Source organism: Condylura cristata, unplaced genomic scaffold, assembly GCF_000260355.1.
Source record: "Condylura cristata isolate star-nosed mole 26May11 unplaced genomic scaffold, ConCri1.0 scaffold00006, whole genome shotgun sequence".
Lineage (NCBI taxonomy): Eukaryota > Metazoa > Chordata > Mammalia > Eulipotyphla > Talpidae > Condylura > Condylura cristata.
In genome coordinates this window covers 24,289,156-24,312,415 of record NW_004567107.1, presented here as the reverse complement: position 1 = coordinate 24,312,415, position 23,260 = coordinate 24,289,156, and the positions used below count along the sequence as shown (strand labels likewise).

At 49.6% G+C, this 23,260-nt stretch overlaps 1 protein-coding gene across 1 annotated transcript in view; it reads left to right on the top strand.

Annotated features, from left to right (window-relative positions):
* The first annotated feature begins 3,536 nt into the window (after positions 1–3,536).
* COL15A1 (collagen, type XV, alpha 1) overlaps positions 3,537–23,260 on the top strand; it is a 91,955-nt gene continuing 72,231 nt past the window's right edge. The window contains exons 1-2 of the mRNA XM_012721594.1: positions 3,537–3,808; positions 3,887–3,969. Of these exons, the coding sequence (XP_012577048.1) occupies positions 3,537–3,808; positions 3,887–3,969 (355 nt within the window). The remainder of the gene's footprint in view (positions 3,809–3,886; positions 3,970–23,260) is intronic.

Genomic DNA, 23,260 nt, shown 5'->3' with positions numbered 1-23,260 from the left:
ACCAAGAAGCATTACGCATGTGTGATTGCTGGTGTTGAGACCACCTTCTTGAGCAGCCTTATAAATGTCCCAGCATGGCGCAGCCAGACTAGGTAGATGCATTTCTGGTTCACATTAGCTGAACACTTGCTTGCTGGGTGTTATTTCTACTGCCTGTCCAGGAAGCAGCAGGGAAGCCCTGGAGCTGGAAGCCAGAGGTGTTCAATGTGCATTTGGAGCAAGAGGCTGTGAGGGGCCCTGGAGACTGTGGGGCTCTCACCACAGTCTGAGAAAGGAGGAAGAGGCTTGGCTCTCAGGCTTGGCTCAGAGCTGACGTTGGGCAGCGCTGACTCCTCGGAGCTTCAGATGTGCTGTGCTGCGGACAGAGCAGGCTGCCAGCGCCAGAGCAAGCACACAGGGCTTGGAAGCAGGTGCCGGCAGTCAGAAGGCCAGGCCATAGTGCACATGCATGCGGGAGCTGGCGGTGGGGTGGGGAGCCCCGGCACTGACAGTGGCCCCAGAAGGTGTCTGCCCCAACCCTCTGCTTTTTTTTTTTTTTCCTCTTAGAGGGTCAAATTTTCAAATTCTCTTTTCTTGTGTGAAGTAAATCAGCTCTTCTCAGCCTGTGTTTGTAAACACATGTGGGTGCTCATCAGCTCCCTGGAGGGCAGCTGTAGGTTTTTTCTCAGTGTTACCATCCCTACACAGGACTTCCCTGCCAGAGAAGCAAAGGAAAATGTGGCTGTATCCTATACATCCTGGTCTGGTCAATAGCATCACAGTCAAATCCACCAGTCAAAAGGCAGTTCTGCTTCCATCTGTCAGGTAACATACAAAACTAATGTGGGGGGGGCAGTTTTATTTCTCAATGGCACCTAAGTTTTCATTTTTCTCCTTGTAGATAGCCTTTATTTATATAGTAAACATGTAGAAATAGGTTCTTCCATGTTTCTTGAAACACGGGAGCATGTGCTCTCTCTATACATATCACATTTTTATCTATTCTGCTTTTCCATAGAAGAAAGGCAGACTGCATGTGCGATGCTAAATGGCAAATGACTCTTAGCTCGGTGTTGGAGAACAATGGGGAGTGGTGGGGACCACAGCAAACAGAGAACAGAGACAACTGAAGGCAGTAGCCCGTTTCAGTGCCAGTCAATTGTCGATACAGCGAATTCGGGTTCCATGTTAGACGAAGAAATAAAAACATGAGACAAGGGCAGGATTTGCCCAAACTCACTCCATAGCTAGGGTCAGAACTGAACTGGAATCTCAGCTCCTGACCCCCCAGGTCAGAGCTGGCGCAAGTCCCATGCCTCCAGTGCAGTTTTGCTGTCGGGTTAAGGAGTGGGTCTAATGTCTTGTTTGTGGGCCTGGGTGAGTCAGTGGTGAAGAGTGTGGCGTTTGGCACCTGTCACGCATGCTTTAAACCTCGGTTGCTGGACATGCTCTAAACCCCAGTCTCTTCATGAAGGAAGGACCATTGCAGTATATCCCCTTTCCAGGGCTGCTGGGATTAAATGAGATCACTCAAGTCCGGCATGCCTGCTTCACCTTCTCCTCTGTGGGGCTATAATGCGAGCATGCCCGGGTTGGGGAAGGTCACTGTCCATTCAGGCATATGGCTAAAGACAGTTTGGAGCCCTCAGCGGATTATTTTTAATATGTAATTGTTGATTTTTACATCATTTTGTGCCATCTTAGTTGCAATCCCTGTGGGCTTCCCATCACCAAATCACCCATGTAATATCATCATAGTCCAGTGCACTATTTTGATCCCATTCCCCACTCCACCCCCGTAAAATGTCTCTGGTATATGGCTATTCATTATTATTATTATTTTCTCCTCTGGTCCTTTAAACTCCTGCTATCTGGAAATCATCTGTATTTTTCCTTTTCTTTCTGGCTTATTTTCTAAACATGATCCTTTCCAGCTCCATCCATGTTGCTGCAAAAGGCATCAGTTTATCTTTTTGATAGCTGAGTAATATTCCATTGTATATATGTACCACATCTTTTTAATCCAGTCATCTACTTTTGGGCATTTGGGTTAATTCCATGTCTTTCCTCAGTGGATTTTTACAGGCAAAATTGGAGCAGGAAATCATGTACACAGCTACCCCAGGCAGGGATACCAGGTGCTACTGGGAGGCTGAGGAGGCAGCGGAGGCCCCCAGGCCCTCACAAATCTTTGCACGTTCTCTCATCTCTTGCTGGTGGTCTTTCCCTTCTCAGTGTTCTGGTCTCGTGGTCCTCCTCACTGTTGCTGCTGCCTCTAGCATCTTCTCTGGGCACAGGTGTGAGCATTCATACAAGTGCATGCCCCATGCTCTCTGGGCCCACGATCATAGGCACAAGTGATCCACATCTACACCCCTTATCCCGGCATCTTTGCTGTCATCAAGGAGGTGCCAGCCATCGATGCTGGTGGTGGGAGGGCATAAAAAAGCCTGATTTAACTTCATTTACCTGACAAGGCCAACTCAAATGGCCTTTTCACTTGGCTTGTGGTTTGCCCACAGATGAAAATCAGGAACTGACCACAAAGCCACAGCATATGGTGGCGACTTAGTGCATCAGGAAGAGAGGCCCTTGGGGCTTTCCTGCCTCAGAACTGTCCACGTCTCAGCCAACCTCAGTGTCATCTTCCCTGGCACAAACCTCTTGAACCTCTGTGCCTGGAGGTAATCATAATCAGGTACCACTTGAGGGTTTAGCCAATGCCAGGCCTTGTGGAGGCTCCATACAGGTGGGGCAGCCTGCTGGTAGCCCTCCCACCCACCACGCACCATTGGAGGCTTGGAGGCTTGAAGGCTGAGTCTGGGTCATTTCCAGCCCATCACCCAGTGAGCGCCTGGAGTGTCCCCCTCAGACTGTTCCTTCAATCAGGCAGTGTTCATGGCATCACCTACCGCCAGATCCTATTTTAGGCAGAGAACAAAACAAATATAAACTCCTGCCTTCACATTCTAGTTGTAGTTGGAGATCACATTCTATAAATATACAAATATAAACAAAAAAAATATAAACTCCTGCCCTCACATTCTAGTTGTGGTTGGAGGCTGTAGTCAAAAGATAGAGAGGAAAACTTGGAAAATTAGAGTCTTTATAAGACTGTATTAGGGTTACCTTTATTGCATTGAGTTAGAGCATCACTTACACCCTCAAAACCGGTCTCCTCCTGGGCGGTGAGGTAAGTGCAGAGTCGGGCTCTCAGTGGGTGAGCTCCATTCCCCTGGGTACACAGGGAATGCGCCCCATCTCTCTGAGCCTCAGTTTTTTCAGCCATTTAGGAAAATCACAGGGATTCGAGCCTCCCTGGGCCCTCGTGGAGAATTCCTTTGGCTCCTGAAAGGAGAGTTTTGCAGGACGGCGGCCCCCGACAGGCCAGCCAGACTAGCAGGAGGGAGGGAGCTGTGTCCCGCTGATTCGCAGGAGCTCTGACGGGGGGCTTTTCTGCAAGGTTACTTAAGGCCACCCAGGGTGGAAGTCGCTGCCAGTAGCCAGCGTCTTTCGAGGGTGGAAAGGGGCGTGGGGAGGTCGTCTGCGCGGCGAGGATGCCCGAGGCGAGTGCGCCGCCGCTGCCTGAAGAGGGGCGCGGCGCGGCGCGCGGGGGAGCGCAGGGCGAGGCGGAGTCGAGTTGCAGAGCTCAGGGTGACTCAGGGCTCGGGTCCGGCGCGGGGATCGTGCCCGCGTCCGCGCTGCCCGGCGCCGCCTTTGTTCCAGCAGGAAGGGCGAGAGGCGGCCGGCGCGCAGGGCTCCTCCACTCTCCGTCCGGCCGGCCGCGCCGCGCCTCGGGGGCTCCGCAGACCCGCGAGATGGCGCCAAGGTAGGACCCGCATCCCCGCGCGCGGCTCCTCAGCCCAGTCGTCCGCCTCACCTTCTCTCCCTCCGCCACTTTTTCCAGGAGGAACGGGCAGTGTTGGCGCCTGCTGTTGACGCTGTTGGTCCCCGCGCTGCTCCCCACTGGCACCCGGACCCGCGCCACTGGTAAGCGACCCGGCCTGAGGGGGCACCGGCTGCCTGCGCGCCCCGGGGACGTCGGCGCGGCGGTGGGCGCGGCTGCGGTGCGCTCCTCATTCCTGGACTTAAAAGGGAGTCGGCGCCGCGCGGCGTGCGCGGCGGGCTAGCTCGAGGCTTCCCCCAGCGGCGCTGGGTTTGGGGGCGAAAGGGAGTCGCTGGGCTGTGGGGTCGGGGGAAGCTCCTCTGGGCGCCTGAGCTGGGCGCGGCTCCTCAGTCTTGGACAGAGAAAAACTTTTTCAGTGCAGTGACAGCAGCCAGCGACTCCTCGCGAGTAGTTAGCTGCTCACCCGGCGCCCGTGCTCAGGCTGTGCGTCCTGGCTGGCTGTCTGCAGGGACGAGGCTTGTGCCTTCCCTGTACACAGGTGCAGAAGCGTGACCACCCGCAGAGACCCCTGGCGTCTTTGCCTCTCCAGAAATAACGGGGCCGGCCGAGTTGCCCTATGCCTACCTTAGCGCACAGTTATGTAGGGAGTCGCAGCCCGGGTGATCAGGAGCACCCTGAGTGATGAAAAGAGCGGGGCAGTTGGCTGAAGAGTCAGAAAAGATTTTGGTTAATATGTCGTCAGTCTGCCTGGGTTTGGATTGTGTCTGGTTGTGTGGTCTCGGGCACTCCTCTGAGCCTAAGTTTTATTAATTGAAAAAAGGAGACTCATTCACCTTTTTTCCTAGCCCACGTTGTGAAGATGAATGGACAGAGTTAGAAATAACGTGGTTTTCACACCCTGGCACGTAGTAGGCGCACAGTAAGTGATGAAGGCGTTCTCATGGAAATGAGCATTGAGGTGACAGGCAGAGACAAGCAGCCAGACTGAAAGGCAGGTCTGGAATCCAGAGGTCTAGACTCAGTCCTTTCCCTGTGCAATTCTGCAGAGAATGACATTCTCCAAACAGTAGTCTCTGATGGCTTTTGAACTTAGGAGATTAATGGAGTCCCCACAGAATAAGTACGGGAAGGGAAGAAGGGGTTACCACCTCTGTCCCTCTCAGGAAGCAGGGTTGGGTGGGTGTTTTGGTTAACTCTTTGTGGCTTAAGGAAGTCTGGGAAGCCCAAGTCATTGTCCTTGGAAGCAAGATCCAAATTCCATGACAGCTTTCTCTGCCAGAGTCTGGACTGGCATTTCTTGCACATCAAATGGCAACTGGAACTTAGTTTTGGCTTCTTGGCATCATAGCTCATGGAACATTGCAATTTTGCATGTGATATAGGGTACTGCCAACTCGGTGGCAGAGGACAGCATTGGGCTCTGTGTTTTTTTTTTTTTGTGGATTTTGCTGCACCTCTCAACCTCTAGCCCCCCCCCCCCAAAAAAAAGAAAAAGCGTTCTGGGGAAAGAAATTTTGGTATTTCTTTCTCTTCCTGTGTTTGTAGGCTGGATTCCTTGATATCAGGTTAGAGCTGTTGTGAAATCCAAAGTCCCAAGGAAGCTCAGTCCTGAGTGTATCCTACCTCCTGACATGTCATAGCGCTCTGTTCCCAACATGGATTCTTGTGCCCCTACTGGGTTAGGACTGAGCTGGTAAAGTTAGGGTCATTGGAACACCCTCTATGTTAGATGGTAAGGAAGCTGTTAGATGATAAGGAGGTTGTTGTAGAAGTAGGGGTGGGTGCCACAGGAATGAATTCCTGAGAATAAAGCACTGATAAATGCAGATAATTTACTCTTCTTTGAATGTCTTTGCTGTGAAATGTAACATCCATTCAGAAAAGCACACATAATTAGTATAATCTCAGAGCCAATATCCATGGGGCAAATCAAGAAAAAGCATTACCCCCCAGAAGCTACCTTGTACCCCTTATTTACCGTTGGAGGTAATCATCATCTTGATCCTTAAAGTGATAGCTTCTTTATTTTTAGAAAATTGCTTAATTGCCAAAGACTTTTTTTTTAAAGATTTATTTATTTGTGCATACAGAACTGGGGTACAGGCCAGAGGCTCAGGGGTGGCGAGAGGCTTCACCAGAGACAGAGTGGGGAGCAGAACAGGCAGATTGACAAAGTACACTGCTGAGGGGAGCAGCGGGCGGGTCAGGAGAGGTCTGTCGCGTCATGTGGTCACCTCTGGGGCAGGCGGGGATCGAACTCATGCGGAAGTGGCTTTAGCTTCTCGGTGCTGTGCTTTAACCCGCTGCACCACCAGGGAGGGCCACCAAAGACTTTTAAGTCAAGTTCCATCTCACCTAACTTTGAACTTTATATGATAGAGGATATATTCTTTGGTGTGTGGCTTCTTTTTACTAGATAATTAAGTTTTTATATGATAGAGGATATATTCTTTGGTGTGTGGCTTCTTTTACTAGATAATTAAGTTTTTATATGATAGAGGATATATTCTTTGGTGTGTGGCTTCTTTTACTAGATAATTAAGTTTTTGAGATTCACTTATGTTGTTGCATGTGACTGTGGTTCAGTCATTTGTATAGCTGTATAATATTCCACTACATTAATCTATTATTTAGCCATATATACCATTTTTCCATTTTTCTCAAACACCATTTGGGTGGTTTCCATTTTTTGCTGGCATAGTATTGTGGCTCTGGATTTATTTGTACATGTTTCTTGGTGCACATGTGCACACATTTCTGTAGGTTCTAGATCTGGGACTGCAGCCCTGGTAATGGGATACAAATTCGGCAGCTGAGCAGACAATGCAGCACAGTTTCCATTGTGGTTGCTGAGGTACATGGGCACCAGCCTGGTTTAAGAATGCCCCTTCCTTCACATCTGAACAGCACCAGGCTCAACTTCTAATGGATGTGTGCTGGAGTCTTTCTTTATATGTCTACTGAAGTCTTAATTTATGTCTTCCTGATTATTAAGTTGACCACCTTTTCATACACTTTTGGACATTCAGATATCCTGACTTACTTGTTTTATTTACATGAAATTCATGTGACCTAAAACTAACCATTTTTGTAATTTAGTAGCATTTAGTACATTCAAATGTTGTACAACCATCATCTCTATGTAGTTCCAAAAATTTTTATTGCTTCAAAGAGAACCATATTTCCTTTAAGCAGCTACTCCCCATTTAACACATCCCCATTCCACCAATCTCTGATAACCTTTGCATTGCTTTCTGTTGCTATGTGTTTACCTATTCTGGGTATTTTGTATAGATGGAATCGTACACTTGTGACTTTTTATGTCAGGCTTTATTCACTTTGTGTAATGTTTTTTCACTTCATCCATGTGGAATGTGTCAGTTCTTCGTTGCTTTTCACGGCTGACTAATATTCCATTCTGTGACTATACCAGTTTATCCATTTTTCTGTCGGTAGGGATATTTGGGTTGTTTCCACCTTTTGGCTAGTTTGAGTAGTGCTCTTATGAACATTTGGGTACAGGGATTTGTTTGAGTACTTGTTTTTAATTATTTTGGGTGTATGTCTGGAAATGGAATTGCTGGTTCATAGAGTAATTCCACGGTTAAGGTTTTGAAGAACTTCCAAACTACTTTCCACACTGGCTGCACCATTTTACATTCCTACCAGCTCTAATTTTTCCATCTCTGTCAACACTGGTTATTTTCTTTTTTTTATTTATAGCATTTTAGTGGGTGTGAAGTGGTTTCTCTCTCTGGTTTTGATTGTATTCCCTGATGACTAAATAACATTGATCATATTTTCATGTGCTCACTTTTACATCTTCTTTGGAGAATTCTGAATATTAACCTATATGTATATTTCTCCCTCTTTCCCATGAAAGCACCTTGAACCTGTGCGTCATGCCTCATCTTTCCAGTGGGCTTTGGTTGTTTTGTCATTGGGATAAACAGTGTCCTTGGAAACACTTGAAATAAATGGCCTTTGTTATCTTTTTGGATTATTTCCTTTCACTATATTCCTCTAAATAGACTCACTCATCAAAACAATAGAGCTACTTAGATAGTTCTTATATATTTAGTTGGCTCCTTCTAAGATTCAGATTCGGTCATGCCACCCCCTAGTCAACTGCTTTGCTGGGCTCCCATTGTACCTAGGATGGAAACTTGCCCCAGAGAGTACTTTGTGGTCTGGCCAATGTCTGCCTCGCAGCCTCCATTCACATGGAACCCCTTTTGACTTGGGCTCACACCAAACCACTGACCAGTTTCTGAAAGAGATGCAGCTGCCCCACCATGGTTTTTTGCAGAGGCTGACCCCTTTCAGGGAATGCTTTTCCTTTCTCCACCTGGCAACTCCCGTTCCTCCCTTAAGACTCCTCTCTGGGAAGGCCTCCAACTCTGCCAGACATGTTGAGTGTCTCTCCTCTGGGTTAAGCCCAAATCACCCACTCAGACTGGACCATGACCATTGATTACTCATCAGCCTTTCTCCTACTAAGTGGGAAGTTCTGGGAGGCAGGCATTGCCTCTCTTCCAATTCTGAATCCCAGGATTTAGTGCGGTCTGACAGAAGTTAGCACTGGGCAAACTCCTTGCATCAAAGAAGGAATGAATGGGTAGATACAGTTGTGGTCTACTAGAATGAGCTGACTTACCATGTCCTCTGCGGTGAAAGTCATCCTGATTTTGTTACAACTCTGCCAATTGTCTTTTCATTCATAATTTTAATAACTAGTTCATCTGGAATTGACACAAACATTACTATTTTTTGAAAAGATTTATTTATGCATGCATGCAAGAATTGGGACAGAGGTACAGGCCAGAGGTGTAGGGGGTGAGAGAGTGACAGAGTGGGGAGCAGAACAGACTGAAACACACTGTTGAGGGGAGCAATGGATAAGACAGGAGAGGTCTGCTGTGCCATGAGTCAGCTTCGTGGTTGGGGCTCAAACTTGTGCTGCAGTGGCTGCCAACAGCTTGATAGTGCTATGTTTTTTTGTTTTTGTTTTTAAAGATTTATTTTATTATTTATTCATACAGAACTGGGGTACAGGCCAGAGATGTGGAGGGTGAGAGGATTCACCAGGGACAGAGTGGGGAGCAGAACAGGCAGATCAACGAAGTACACTGCTGAGGGGAGCAGCGGGCAGGTCAGGAGAGGTCTGCCACGCCATGTGGTCACCTCCGGGGCAGGCGGGAATCGAACTCATGCAGAAGTAGCTTTTAGCTTCTTAGTGCGGTGCTTTAACCCGCTGCACCAACAGGGAGGGCCCGATAGTGCTATGTTTTAACACACTGTACCACCAGGGAAGGCCAGCATTGCTTTATTCCTTTTTTTTTTTTTCCCAGTACATTTAACTGCTAAACAATTTATTTTCTTGTTTATGCCCACTCATCTTATTCTTCATAGACTTTTCTTTTGGTTAAACATCATACATTTATCTGTTCTCTGTTGGCTAAATGGATGAACTTATTTTCCAGGTTTCTTTTCATGTCTATAGCTCGACTCATTTAAAATGGGCCAAAGATTAGGGTGCAATCGGAAGTCAGCTCTTTTCCACAGTGGTACCCAACATTCTCCAAAATACTAGTACTATTTTTCCGTCATTATGTTGCTTTGGACATAATGATTTTTTTTTTAGAGATTAGCCAGGCTCCCCAAACCTGAAAGGGGTCTTGGTAGACAGGAGAGTGATACTAGAGTCCTCAGATCTGTTTTCTGCCTCGTCCAGTTCTTTAAATTACCCATGGCATGAAAAAAGTGTGAAATGAATTGGATTAATAGGTTGGGTTAGGAATGGCTGGGCTGCATTAAGTTGAATTGAGTTGGGGGATACACAGTAACGTAAGGCTCAGACCTCCTTATCAGATTTGATAATAAGAATATCAGCCAGCAGGTGGGGGAGAGAGAAGAGTTTAGAAAGAGCACCTGTTTTACCAGTGATAAGCCCTACTAACATTTTGTGGACTTTCAGCTTTGTTTTCCATGTGTAAGTCTATACAGATAGTTGACAATTGAGCAACATGGTTTGAAATGTGGAGGTCCACTTACAGGTGGGTTTTTTTTTTTTTTCAAGAAACACAGCTGGCCCTCCTTACAGCAAGGAGCGTCCACACAACGACCATTTGCAGCTTCCTGGGGAGTTGGTGTGGGAGTGTTCTGAAACCAGCCCCCTATAGGAGGGTGCCAGTCAGTGCCCTCACCACCATGTTATTCAAGGGTCAACTGTATAGTTATAAAATGAATAGATCATTTATTCTGTACATTGTATTTTGTTGTTTTGCTTTTCCCCCCCTTAACAATCCTCTTAACACTTCCTCAGAACCTTAAATATGCTTTCCTAGTGCTCTTTGTAATTGAAATAGTATTTCATTGTATGCATATCCCTAGGCCTTGAGGCGGTTTCCAGTCTTCACAAGGGGATGGCCCTATTCTGGCCCCCTTGCTGCTCTGTATGTAATCTTTTCTACATTATGTAATCTTTTCTATGATGATTTCCTAGCCCAAGTTTCTAAAACCAATTGTGGAGTCTGTTAAATGCCCATTTTTATGGCTTTTATTGCCTTCTTTGGAAAGGCAATGGTAAGTTACACTCCTCGTAATAGGAGACTACCTAGGTCCCCTGCCGCTGTCAACTGCTACTTTCATCCAAAAGGAAATGAAATGACAGTAACGAAAGGGACCACACCAGCTTTACTGCCCAAACTGACCTTAGCTGAGTGGAGTCAGGGATTTCTTCCTTCTCTCCGGCCCTTCTCCTGCCCTCTATTCGTCCCTCTGCTGTCCCACCATTTTGTGTGTGTCCAGCGGTCAGTACTTTTCTCCTCCCCTGCTCCCACAATCCTGTGAGTTCCTCGAGGGCAGGGACTCTATTTTATTTATCCATGTTTCCTCAGTGTCTGACATGGCACCAGACGGATACAATGAACATTTGAACAGATTAATGAATGAATCATTCAAAGCCTGAGACTGTGGGGACCTTAGTGAAAACCCAGCATTATGAACATTCAACCACAGCTCAGTCTATGTGGCCTCCACGCTGTGCCGAAGACCACCCACTACCATCCATAGGATGGATGAAGGAGGCCGGGGTGGGGCGGGGGTGATGGCAGGGACAGGATATGACAGATACATGATGGATGGAACACATTTTCCATGAATGGAAAATGAAGACCTACTTTCTGGTGCTGGCAAATAGCAACCACGATCTTGTGGAACACAGGTGTGGAGTCCCAACACTGATGATGATGAACGACCTTAATTTCTGCAGCATTGCTCTAAAAACTCCATCTCCAGTGGGGCCAGACAGCTGTTTCTCTCATTCCAGCCACTCCATCTTAGTAGCTGGCTGGTTCTGCCTTGATTTGCAGCACACAGGCTAACCCTGCCTCCTTTTACTCTACCCTGCAGCCTCGCTGGTACTCCCCCACAGTCCTCTTCTGGCTTCTTCATATGCGATGGGGACCTACCAGCAGTCGTAGCATCCCCTTAGAAGGTACTAGAAAGGCAGAATTGCTGCTCCAATTACTCTGAATGTTAGTGCGTGATCCTTATAAGAAAAGCAGACTCTCCAGTCCCAACCACAGCCCCAGTCAGTCAGAACCTGAATTGTAACACGATCCTTGGTGACTTACGGGCACATTCATGTGTGAGCAGCACTGTAAAAATGCTCTGATTATATCATACTTGCTGTACACCGATGGTCATCTTCCTGTGTCAACCTCCTGGGTCAGCAGAGACCTGGCCCTCCAAAGATGTACTCATCCTCATTTCTGGAGCCATAGGTCAGGATACGTGGGAAGGGGTTTCTGGGATTACTTAGATGGGCCCATTGTGGTCACAGGGTTCTTGAAAGGGGAAGAGGGATGTAGAAGGGGTCAGAGTGATATCACATGAGAAGGACTTGACCAGACGTCTTTGTTCATGCTGATGATGGAGGAAGGAGCCACAAGCCAAGGAATGTGGGCGGCCTCCTGAAGTTGGAAGCTGGAGAGAGGATGGAAACAAATTTGCTTTTAAAGCCTCCAGAAAAGAGCACCAGCTTTAGTTTTCTTCCCAAGTAAGAACTATTCTGGGAACTATTCCTACATGCAGAACATGAAGACAGTAAATTTGTGTTGATGTCAGTCATAAATCTGCAATCATTTCGCAAGTGATGATCATACTCCTCAGTGTGGCACTGGAGACTCTGACAACCACCCATGTGTGATTCTGGCCTCATCATCCAGAATTTCCTTCCTCGCAGCCTGATCTCAAACCACATAGCCCAGAGTGGCTGGAATAAGGTGAGAGCCACCGACTGGGACTGGCACCTTTCCCCTGGGCCAGCCCCTAGCTCTGCACCTGCTCTGGAGACAGCCGGGCCCTCAAGCTGTGCGTACTCATTGAAGAAACCAGAGGAGACCTGCTTTACTCTGGTACACCAGCCATGGGGACCCCAGCCTGCCAGAAACAAATAAGACAGCAGGATGGATGGACCTGGTGGGAACTTTGCTGGAGTCTCAGCTTTGATTTCTCTGCATTGGACAAATCTCTGTCACCTTTCGGGCTCCAGTTTCCCCTTCTGGGAACTGAAAGGGTTGGATCAGGTGAACCCAAAAGCGTTGTCTGCACACTTTCTAGGATATCTGAGTTCAGTTCCAGACAAGCTCTGAGACAGCTGGGAGAAGGCCTGTTCATCTTGTGGCTGAATGTGTACTTCAGAGACACCCCCTTCTTGAATCAGGGCACAAAGCTATCCCCAAAACTCTGTATATTTGGTGCAAATGGAGACTTCTACTGCTCTCTCCTCTGTCGAGTTAAAATGCCAAGTTACTCACTGTCCCACAGACAGAAAAAGGGGCGGGGGAGAGACCATTTCTCTCTGCAGTTTTTCCATGTGACACATTTTCTAATTTTATTTCAGGTTTAACTGTCTAGAGTAAATGGCTCCATTTCAGGGTCTCCCCTGCCCCCACCGTTTTAGAATATGAGTTTCCAGTTTAGGATATGAAATGGCTTTGCTTGTTTAAATACTTGCAAGTGTGGGCTGATCTTAAATGACAGCTGAATGTCTTCATTTTCTCTGCCGCGGCAAGGAGCCCTCCGCCCTGAGTCTGGCCGTGGGACAGCCAAGCTCACTTCCACTCTTGGACTGAGGGCTTCCATTAGAGAAGAGGCTGGCTCAGCACAGAAGTGGTGGGTAGGCCCCATTCCTGAGAGGAGGGCAGTGGGAGACTCCATTGGCATTGAATGCATCTCAGTTTATACCTGCTGCCTGTTTATTTTTATTTTAAAAAAAGATTTATTTATGCACACAAGAATTGGGGTACAGGCCAGAGGTGCAGGGGGTGAGAGGATTCACCAGAGACAGAATGGGGAGCAGAACAGGCAGATCCACTGAAATATACCGCTGAGGGGAGCAGCAGGTGGGTCAGGAGAGGTCTGCCGTGCCATGTGGGTCATCTCCCTGGCTGGGGATCAAACTCGTGCTGCAGTGGCTGTGATAGCTTCATAGTGCTGTGCTTTAACCCCTTGCACCACCAGGAGGGCCCCCCACCTTCCCTTCATACCTCTTCTCTCTCCTTCCACCCCCCCCGCCACTGCTGTTCCAGTCCATGGGATAACTGAGAATTTTTAGTGCCCGCACAAATGCTGTGTGGCTTTCTCGCTGAGAAATTGATGCTGCCCGCCATGCGTGCTGCATTGATCTTGCGTCCTTCCCTTGGCCCGGGTCCTGGCTCTCTCGTGGGTGTTGCAGCTGCTTCTTTGCTATCCTCTGACGCCTCCTCTGTCAATCTTCTCACGGCAGGCAGAGTGGCTTGTCTAAACCACAGGCCCCATCATGTCACACTCAAGTGCTTTCCACTTGAGCCCCCTACATCCCACGCTCCTTGGGCTGAAGCTCAAACATCCCTCCCAGGCCCTGGCTCCAGCCGGGCTGGTCTCAGAGTGGACTGAGTTTGTTTCCTACTTCCATCCTGGCTCATGCCTTTCTACAGTCTGGAATACTCTCCTTTCCCTGCTGCAATGCACGTTGCCTTTTCTTTTTTATAAACTTACCACCCAAATTGGGGTCCTGTGTCGCAGACTCCGCATCACCCGAGAGAAGTTAGAAATGCAGGGGCTCTGGTCTTGCTCTACACCTGCTGGATCAGAGTCTGCACCGGGGTCCTAGGTGATGGTTGTGCATGTGGCCGTGTGAGACCATGGGCCCTCGGGTGTGCTAGGCCTGTGGGTGACACAGGCTTCATTTGTTCTAGGCTTTCATGTGCTGGTTGGTCACCTTGGGCTATTTACTGAGCCCTTTCTAGTTTCACGTTTCCTCATCAGCACACTGGAGATAATAATAGTGCCTGTCTTAGTCACTGTGAGCACATGAGATCGTGTCCCTACAAGCTCTTAGCACAGGGCCTGAACCTCAGTAATGGCCATGGGAACAAGGTTCCACCCTCATGCTTACTGTCGTGGTCCCCAAGCCCTCCTGGGGTCCCTGTCTGGATCATTCCATCAGGGTCAGGATTCACTTGCATCTCACCCAGCACAAGGAGATCTGGGATAATGCCACTCATCTCTGGAATTTAGAATCTCCTTACAGCAGAAGAAGGTAAAGTCATACTCTGATGTTGGAAAAGTGAAATGCAGTGAAAGAAGGGTGGGTGTAAGGGATGGAATTTATCCCAAAGATTTTGGCTTTGATGGAAATGATTGTCTTAACCTGGTAGGTTTCCTCATTCACTAATTCATTTGTTCACTTGCTTTTACTTAAATTTTTCTGAACTGCCTACTGTGTACAAGGCAACCTGGATACATGGTAGGCATACAATGGCCAAGTAGGCGTGGTTCCCACCTCGGAAACCTTACTGTCTAATCAGGGGACGTAGACACCAAGTAAAGGGCTGGACAAGAACGTTTACATATTTGTACATGGTAAAAGATGTTCCGAAGAAGTCTAGGAGTGCTGACACACACCTGGCCATTCTGATCTGTTCTAGGGTATTGGTAACATCCCCCAGAAGTAACATTTAAGATGAGATCTGAGGCATGAGTGGGTTCAGCCAGGGGAAGGTGGTAGGGCTGGTGGCGTGGAAGAGGAGTGGAGTGTTCCAGATGGAGGGAACAGGAAAGGAGAGAATGGAAGAAGCAACTTGTGTGAGGCCTGAGCATGGTGAAGGAGGAGAGCCCAGGGGCAGAGGAGGCCGGGGTGTGTTTCTGAGGTGCAGGCAGAATCTCCTCCCTGTAGCTGCTTTCCCAAGTCTGGCACCAGGCAAGCATTTGACTTCCTGGCCCCCCCGGGTCCAGAGCAGAGCCCTCTGCCCCGGGCCCACCGGCTACCTCCTGTTCCTGCCTCATTTTCCGGGAGAGTGAGTTGCTTTGGCCTCAGGATGCAGAGTGTCCAGCTTTGTGTTGCACAGGAGTGTAGTTAAGAAAAAAATAATAGGAAGGCAGGGCCAGAGTGAGAGCCCAGGGCCAGAGCTCAGCCTCCGGCCCAGCATCAAGCCCCTCCTGTGCAAGCCATTGCTTTAGAGACCTGCTTCTCAAAGTGGGGGTGCTCATGGTCCTGGGGTACTGCCAGCGGCATCTGCACCATGTCATTTGATTTACTGAGTATCCATGTAACTGAGGAGTTGGAAAATTGGGAGTGGGGTTTAGGGAGTAAAGCTATAAGTGGGGGAGAACATAGAACATTTCTATAGCATTGAAAGAAACAACACACGCTTATCAGGGAGCGGAGGACAACACTTAATGCTTTGCTAATAAAGAGGAGCTTTTAAGGTGCGGGAGGGAGGTGGTGGCGAGACTCTTTAGAGAGACCTGGGCTCTTAGTACAGGGTCCCCTCAATCTGATAATAAAGCGTTTTGGTGGAGATGATGCTAGACAGACACGTGGGGTCCCCGGATGTGGGATGTGTGGGATGCTCAGAATTATTGTCATGGGTGCCAGAACCCATTCTCAAATACACATATTCTCTGGCTGCAGATACCTACTGAGCTGGTGTGTGGACGGGGCTGCTGATGGTTATGACACTGACGAGGAGGGTCGCTCCTGTGCTGGAGTTTCAGCTCCACAAGGGAAGGCACTTGTCTCTGTCCCTGCTGGGTCCCCAGCACCTGCAACAGGACCTACCACACAGCAGGTGTCAGTGCATCTGAGTTAAAAGCTGCGCTCCCCCAGGCTGCTTTTACCTTTTCAGGAAGGAGTGTGTGGGGCTGGATTCCCATGGGAAGCTTGGGTGGAATGTGAAAAATGCCTCTTATGCATATGCATGTGGGAGGCTGGCCAGTCCCACTCAAGTTCAAGGTTTCTAAGAATCGCCCTGTGGAAGCAGCTTCCTGCCAGCGTGTTCATGCAACATAGTGGCTCGTTGTGGGAGGGAGCACAGCTCACCATCCATGTACCTCTCTGGAGCTCCCACTGTCCACTTCTGTGGGGTCTCCAGGTCCTGCAGACATGTCACTTCCATCACAGCCCATGGGAAACCTTCAGGTTGCAGAAAAAGCTAGCCTTTGGGGATCATCTATTCTAGCATTCCAAGAATAGAGGAGACTCAGATAGAACGAGAGATATGATGAAGCCATGCAGCTAAAATTCAGAAGAGCTGGTCTTCTGATGTGCAGGTGGGAGGGGTCATAACCCCCAAAGCTCCCCAAGCTACTTGACTAGACTACAAGCTACTTGACTACAGATGTGTTGTGACTTCTCCTCAAGGATGGGGGGAGAAAGACAGGAGACAGGAGCTCACATCTGCTAAGGGTCTCATGCCTGGCAGTGTTGAGAGATAAGCTTTGGCAACATCAGATGGACCTCAGACCCCAGGTTGGTTTTGGGAGTGGGGAAAACTGCTCAGTGCATTGGTGTCCATCTGGACAGCGGTCCCGCCTGCTGGGGCTATGTGAGGCGTTAGGCAGGCAGAGCTGGTGGGGTGTTCAGGGTGCAGTCAGTGAGAGAGCTCCCAGACCATAACCTCCCCTTGCTGTACTGCAGCACCTCTGGGCTTCACCCGCCCAGATCTAATGGGGTGGGCACCACGTATCTGTATTTCCAAGTCCCCAGGTGATTCCACTGTCCAGCTGGGGACATGGACCCTTGCACTGGGCCAAACATGGCCTGATGCCCAGCACACACCTGTCCTGCTCACTTTGAACCTGCAACACTAGCAGTGCTGGGCGTATACTGGTGGGCTTGATAAGACTTGTGAATGAGTGGATGGATGAGTGGATCGATGGGCGGGTAAATGGACAAGGCGTGCTCAGGACTGACGTTACCCTGCACCACCACCCTGACATCTCCATGTCCAGATAAGAAAACCCAGGCTCAGAGAAGCAGAGGAAGGGGTCCATGGTCACAGACTGTCCATGGTACAAGAAGAACTGGCGTGTGCAAAACTCCATGTCCTTTCTTCTGCACCTCGTGGGTGCGACACTTCCTGCTTGGGTGCCCCCTGGGGTCACCTTCCACTTCTAATCTCCAGTTAGTGCTATCTCCTGGGTACTCTGAAGGTGCACCTCCCTTTCTCTGTCCCTCTGCCGGCATCACTGCATAGGCCCTTCCTCTCTGCAAACGTTTGGAGACCATCTAGCGGTATTCCATCTAGATTAGACAAGAGTCAGCCTGTTTCAAAATATGACTTCAGGGTCACCATCTGTTCTGACTGTTCCCTTCGACTCATATCCCATTTCAGAGCCGAACAGGGCTCCAGCACCCCGCTGGGAGCAGATCTCTGCACAGCTGAGCGGGGAAATCTGGAGAAAGGGGCAGTGTGTTCCACAACAGCTGCAGCACCGAGCTCTTTCTTGCACTGCTGACGCTCCCGCTTGTGGACCACAGACGCCCTGCTGATGTCCATGCATTCAGCCCTATGCTGGGCCCAGGATGCAAACAGTGTCCCAGGCTTCACCTTCGTTAGAGGCCAAGATAGCCACAGGGTATGACCTGTCCTACGCCATCCTTGGCAGTCACATCATCAGGCTGGTTCTCACTATTCTCAGCGGGGTGTATTAGCCTGTGTATTTCCTGAGGTTTTTTTTTTTTTTTTTTCTATTAGAGATTTATTTTATTTATTTATGCATACAAGAGCTGGGGTGCAGGTCAGAGGAATGGGAGGTGAGAGGATTCACCAGAGACAGAGTGGGGAGCAGAACAGGCGGATGATGAAGTACACTGATGAGGGAAAAACAGGCAAGATGATAGAGGTCTGCTATGCCACATGGGCCACCTCCTTGGCCAGGGATCAAATTCACACTGGAGCCGCTTCAGCTAGCCTCACGCTGCTGCGCTTCAACCTGTTGCGCCACCAGGGAGGGCCCTATTTCCTGAGGTTCTACCCGGCGCCGAGGTCATTCGGATTCCCTGGGCTTCCACCAGCCTGGGTCAGACGAGTCTTCCCAGCTGTGGGAGCTCCTGCTGCCGGTGGCTTCTCTGCAGCAACCCCTCGTCTCGGCACGGGGTGCTCACCTACTCTCTGCTCCTCTGTGAGCACGCCCTGGGCTGTTCCCAGGGAGGCGACTTTGCCCAGGGCAGAGTATGCCAAGTGCTGAGAAGCTGCAGGAAAGTATGTTTCCTGCTGTTGCCAAACTACCGCCTATGCTCCACATTCCAAATCTCCCAATTCCACCCTCTGCTTGGCAGGGAAAAGGCAGGGGGCCTGACTGCCAGGAGTGACAGCTCGAGATGAAATGGTGATGCCTCCTAAAATGGTCAGCTTCAGCCTTCCTCGGGAACCATTAGGGGCTCCTGTCACTTGTTGGATAGATTCTGGTCTCCTTGGCTTGGCTCTCAAGGATCGCTATAGTCTGGCTCCAGTCTCCTAAATGAACAAGCAAGTAAGAGTAGACAAGAGCAGGGAAGACCTTAGGTGAACTCTGTCTAAGTCCCCAGCACCCCAGTGTCCAGCTCTGTGGCTGTGATCTCCCTCAGCCCCTGTGCACTCATCTGTGAAATGGGATAGCACAGCGCCCCCCCCCTTCCCAGGTTGTCCTGAGATCAGCGGGACGGTACACGTCGGATTAACATTGTCCGTCTGTCTCACGGAACTGTGATTCTCTCCTGTCTGCTGGACAGGAGACAGGAGGGCTAGAGGGTGTCAAGGGTCGAGTTGTCATGTGGCTGGAACCCCTCATGTCCCTGGCTTTCCTGAATCAAGGTTTGCCTGTGCTCTGCTCGCTCCAACCTGCTCACCCACGCAAAACCTTCTGGGCTCATCTCAAGTGCCTCATCCTCCCAGGTCCCCCCTTGGGCAGGGAGCTTTCCCTCTTTAAGTCCTTGCAGACCTTTGCCTGCTCTTTGCTCATGGTCCACAATAAGGCTGACCACTGCACTGGGGCCAGAGTCCCAGTCCTCCTGTTCTCCTGGGGCCCAGATGGGGTTGACCACTGGATGCTGGTTGTGGGCTGTTGTGCCAGGTTTCGAGTTTCCCAAAGACCACCAAGGAGCCGATTTCGATGCAGAGCACACAAGGGTCTTTATTGCAGGCTCGAGCCTGGGCTCCCACCTGCACCAATGCAGTGGCTGAAGTTGAGAGCCCGGAACTCAGGGAAGGCAGGGTTTTTATTACAGAGGAGGGGAGTTTCAGCCCAGCAGAGGGGAGGTTTAGTTCAGCAGGACATTGATTGGTGGACATTGAACAAAGTTATCTTGTCTTAACCCGGTTGATCTATGCATGTAAGATGTGACCTTCACTACTCGGCCTGCATACCTTAGGACATCTGGCGTTTTCCTGATATGTACTGGTTACTTGCCTACTTGCTAATTGGCTGTTGCTATGGGATGAGCAAGATTAGGGCATTTACAGTTAAACTCGACCTTGGCACCTTGTTAATAACCGAAACTTAGGCCTGGCTGGTTCAGAAGCATTCTGAAGCCTGTCATGGCGTCAGTTTGGTCTTTCAGGGCAAGGTCAGAAGCCTTGACAGGTACAGAGAGAGAGTGAAAGATGGACAGTCTACTCCTGCCTCCCCTTCCTGGGTCTCTTCTCCCCTGTGGTTACATGGTGGTGGGGACAATGTGAATTTTGACTGAATTGAGACATGGGAAAAGCAACTGTCAAGGAGATTTTATTTACTCTGACGTATCAAGCAGGCCAAGGAACTCAGCAGACACCTAAGGATGGACCTCAACTTACTGACTTAGAAAGCTCTGGAATTTTCATACTGTTGCAAGCGCCTCCTGCCCTGATGTCTTACTTCCCCGGGGTGGGGGGCCAGTGCAGTGAGGAGTGAGACCATATCCTTCTGCTCCCGGATGCTCAGGGGCTGGCCTGGGCTATGCATCTTGTGTGTGGCTCCAGCGAATGCTCTAGCCCGTAGGTAGGTGTAAGCAGGAGATACAGAGATGGAACAGACAAGCTGTCCGCCTGCCGCTCCTCCAAGGGCTCAGAGATTGTAGGAGACATGGGCAGGTGGACAGAGCAGCCGTCATGAGAAATTAGTGTTTCCCGGGACTCTCACCCAGGGAGGTTTGGGGTAATAGGGTCACTTCCCACTGTGGCTGGAGCGTCTTCAGGCCTTTGAAGCCCAGTGCAGGGCAAGGAGAAGCAGGTAAGGTGGGGTGGGGGTGGGACCTATTGCGGGCCTCTGCTCCTGCTGCCTTCCCTGGGGAGAAGCTCCCTTGGGGGTTTCCTTCAGGCTGCAGAAGGCTTGTTGGACATGTCCATCTGTGCCACAGAGACAACATACACTTTCCTCGCCAGGTTCTTGCAAATCTTAAATGGCCCAATTTACACTCTACCTGGCTTACCTGTCATGCAAGGAGTGTATTAGTTGCCTGTGGTTGCTGTAGCCAGTCACTATGAACTGTGTGGCTTAAAACAACGAAAATTTGTTCTTACAAAGTTCTGGAGGCCTGAAGTCCAAAATCAAGATAAGGGCCTCCCTGGTGGCCTATGGGTTAAGCCTCAACACTACCACCTCCCTGGCCTGAGTTCCAAACCCAACCAGGGAGCTGACCCACATGGTGCAGCAGACCTGTCCAGATTGCCCACTGCTCCCCTCAGCAGTGCATGTCAGTCAGTCTGCCTGTTTGCACCCCACTGTTTCTGGTGAATCCTCTCACCCCCACACTTCTGCCTGCATCCCAGTTCTTCTACAAAATAAATAAACATTAAAAAACAACAAACCAAAAAGCAAAATCAAGAGAATAGACAAGGCTGCGCTCCCTGTGGAGGTTCTGGTGGAGAATCCTTCTTGCCTCCCTAGCTTCTGGTGCTGCCTGCATTCCTTGGATCGTGGGTGCGTCTCTCCGGTCTCTGTGTCCCGATCACACTATCTCCTCTTCTGTCAGATTTCCCATGTGTGTCTCTTACTAGGACAGTTGTCATTAGATTTAGGTTCCAACTGGATGATCTAGGACCCATCTCAAGATCCTTCATTCAATTATTTCTTCAAAATAATTATTTCTTCCATATAAGTCATGTTTACAAGTTCCAGAGTATGGGGACAGATCTTTAATCTTAGGGACAATGGCTTCAAACCATTATTACTGTTCAGTTGCTGTTTTTTCTGGCAGCTACAGGTAGCTGACACTGCCTTTCTGACACTACTAGATTGAGGAATGGGGTGGCCTGCTAAGCTGACTTGAATATCCAGCATCTCTTAGTTGGCCTCATTTTACTTGAGACAAGTCCCTCAACAGTGTTGATAAACAACTTGACTTGAGACATGTTGTTCTGAGGTGGAGTAGGAAACTACTTAGAAGTTGCATGGCCACACAACAGCATTTCCAGTATGTTCAGATTTCATTCATCTGAGAAAAACACCACTTTTACTCCTGGACACCTGTATGGAGCCCTCTGTCTGTGTTAAGCAGGCTACAACTGGAAAAGCCTTTTCCCTTTTAGAACCACATACAACCATCTAGTGAAGGTGAGAAAACTGAGACCCAGAGGGAAAAATCACACAAAATTTCATGGTAGTTCTAGACAGCAGTTCAGGGACGGGAAGGGAAGCCTAGTGTCACTATAGCCACAACCGCCATGCTTTGTCGCATGGCCGCATTGCTAGGCCCACTGCTCAGTATTTTATGTGCGTTGTCTCAGCAATTTGCAGAACTCCCCCTAAAGGATGTTCCAGAAGGATCTGAGGCTCACAGAGGTGAACTGTGAGCCTCAGCTTTTAAATGCAGAGCTGTGGTTTGAAGGCTGAGCCGGCTGGTCTTTCTCCCCAGTACCAGACAGTGTGGAGAGCCTCATTCTGGCCCTAAAAAGATGTCAGTTCAGCCAGAAAAGAAGAGAGCAGGGCTGCTTAGTGGCCTGTGGAAGCAGAACTTCTTGTCCTCCCTAATCTGCTCGGAAGATGAGCCCTTGAGAGACCATCTCTCACACGTAGCAAAGCCTGTCCCTGGAGCTGTAGGGGGGTGCTGAGTGTTGAGAGCCCCCAAGAGTCATGTGGGGTGGGGGCATCCCAGCACTGGGACAGGAGAGGGGGTGGGCCCCAAGGTCATAGAGGGCTGCTGCGTGGCAGCCTTGGGTTGAGCAGAGGGAGACGCATGAAGGTATCAAATGACCCACTCTGCGGCCGGATGGCGGTGTGGCCTTGGCCAGGTCACTTAACTTCTAGTGGCCTTGGTCCTTTGTCTAGATGCATATTTCTAGATGCATATTGGAAAAGAGGGATGGTTGTGAAGTTTGGGGGGCTGTGAACTAGCATCACCTAGGGAGCTGGTACCAACCCCCCCAGGCCCAAGCCATGCCCGACCAGGGGACCAGCACTTGGGGTAGACCCTGGGCATGCATATTTAAGAAAATTCTCTAGTGATTCTGCTGTGTAGCCAGGCTGGAGAACCAGTGCCCTGTAGGCAAAGTGTAGGTGCCCAGAACATAGTAAGGGCTCAGCACACACAAGCTGTCACATTCTCTCTTGCTCTCGTGGAACTAAGGTGGGTTGAGCCCCCTGTACTACCTGCCTGTACCAGCCTCTGGCATGGCACCGAGTATGCTGGGTACCAGTCAGCTGTTGGAACTTATTGACCAGCCATTTCTTAGTGCTGTGCTTTAACCTGCTGCGCCACCAGGGAGGGTCAGACCAGCCATTTCTGGTATCGCTTCTGAGAACATGAGGTATTGGGTTCAATGCTCAAGAGGACCGGACCCAAATCTGATGTGCTGACAAAGAAGGGTCGGGGAGAACCCAGAAAAGTAACTAGGGGAGAAAGAGTGGGTGCAGGCTCCCAGTAGACCCCAGCACACCTCCTCCCTCCAGAGCCTTGAAAACATCTGGAATGTGGGTGCTCAGAGGTGCTGGTGGTGGGGTTATGTGGGGGTGGGGTGGCAGTGTTTGAACTGCAGAACCCTTTCTTGAAATGAAGTTGGAATTGGAATTCAGCATATGAACAAGTCAGTCTGAGTGGCTTTGGTGTGAATGTGTGTGAGGGAGGGTGAGTGAGTGTGCACCCGCGTGCGTGTTCGTGTGAGAGTATCCATGAGGGAATGTGTGGGAGTAGGTGACCGTAGGGAGCCG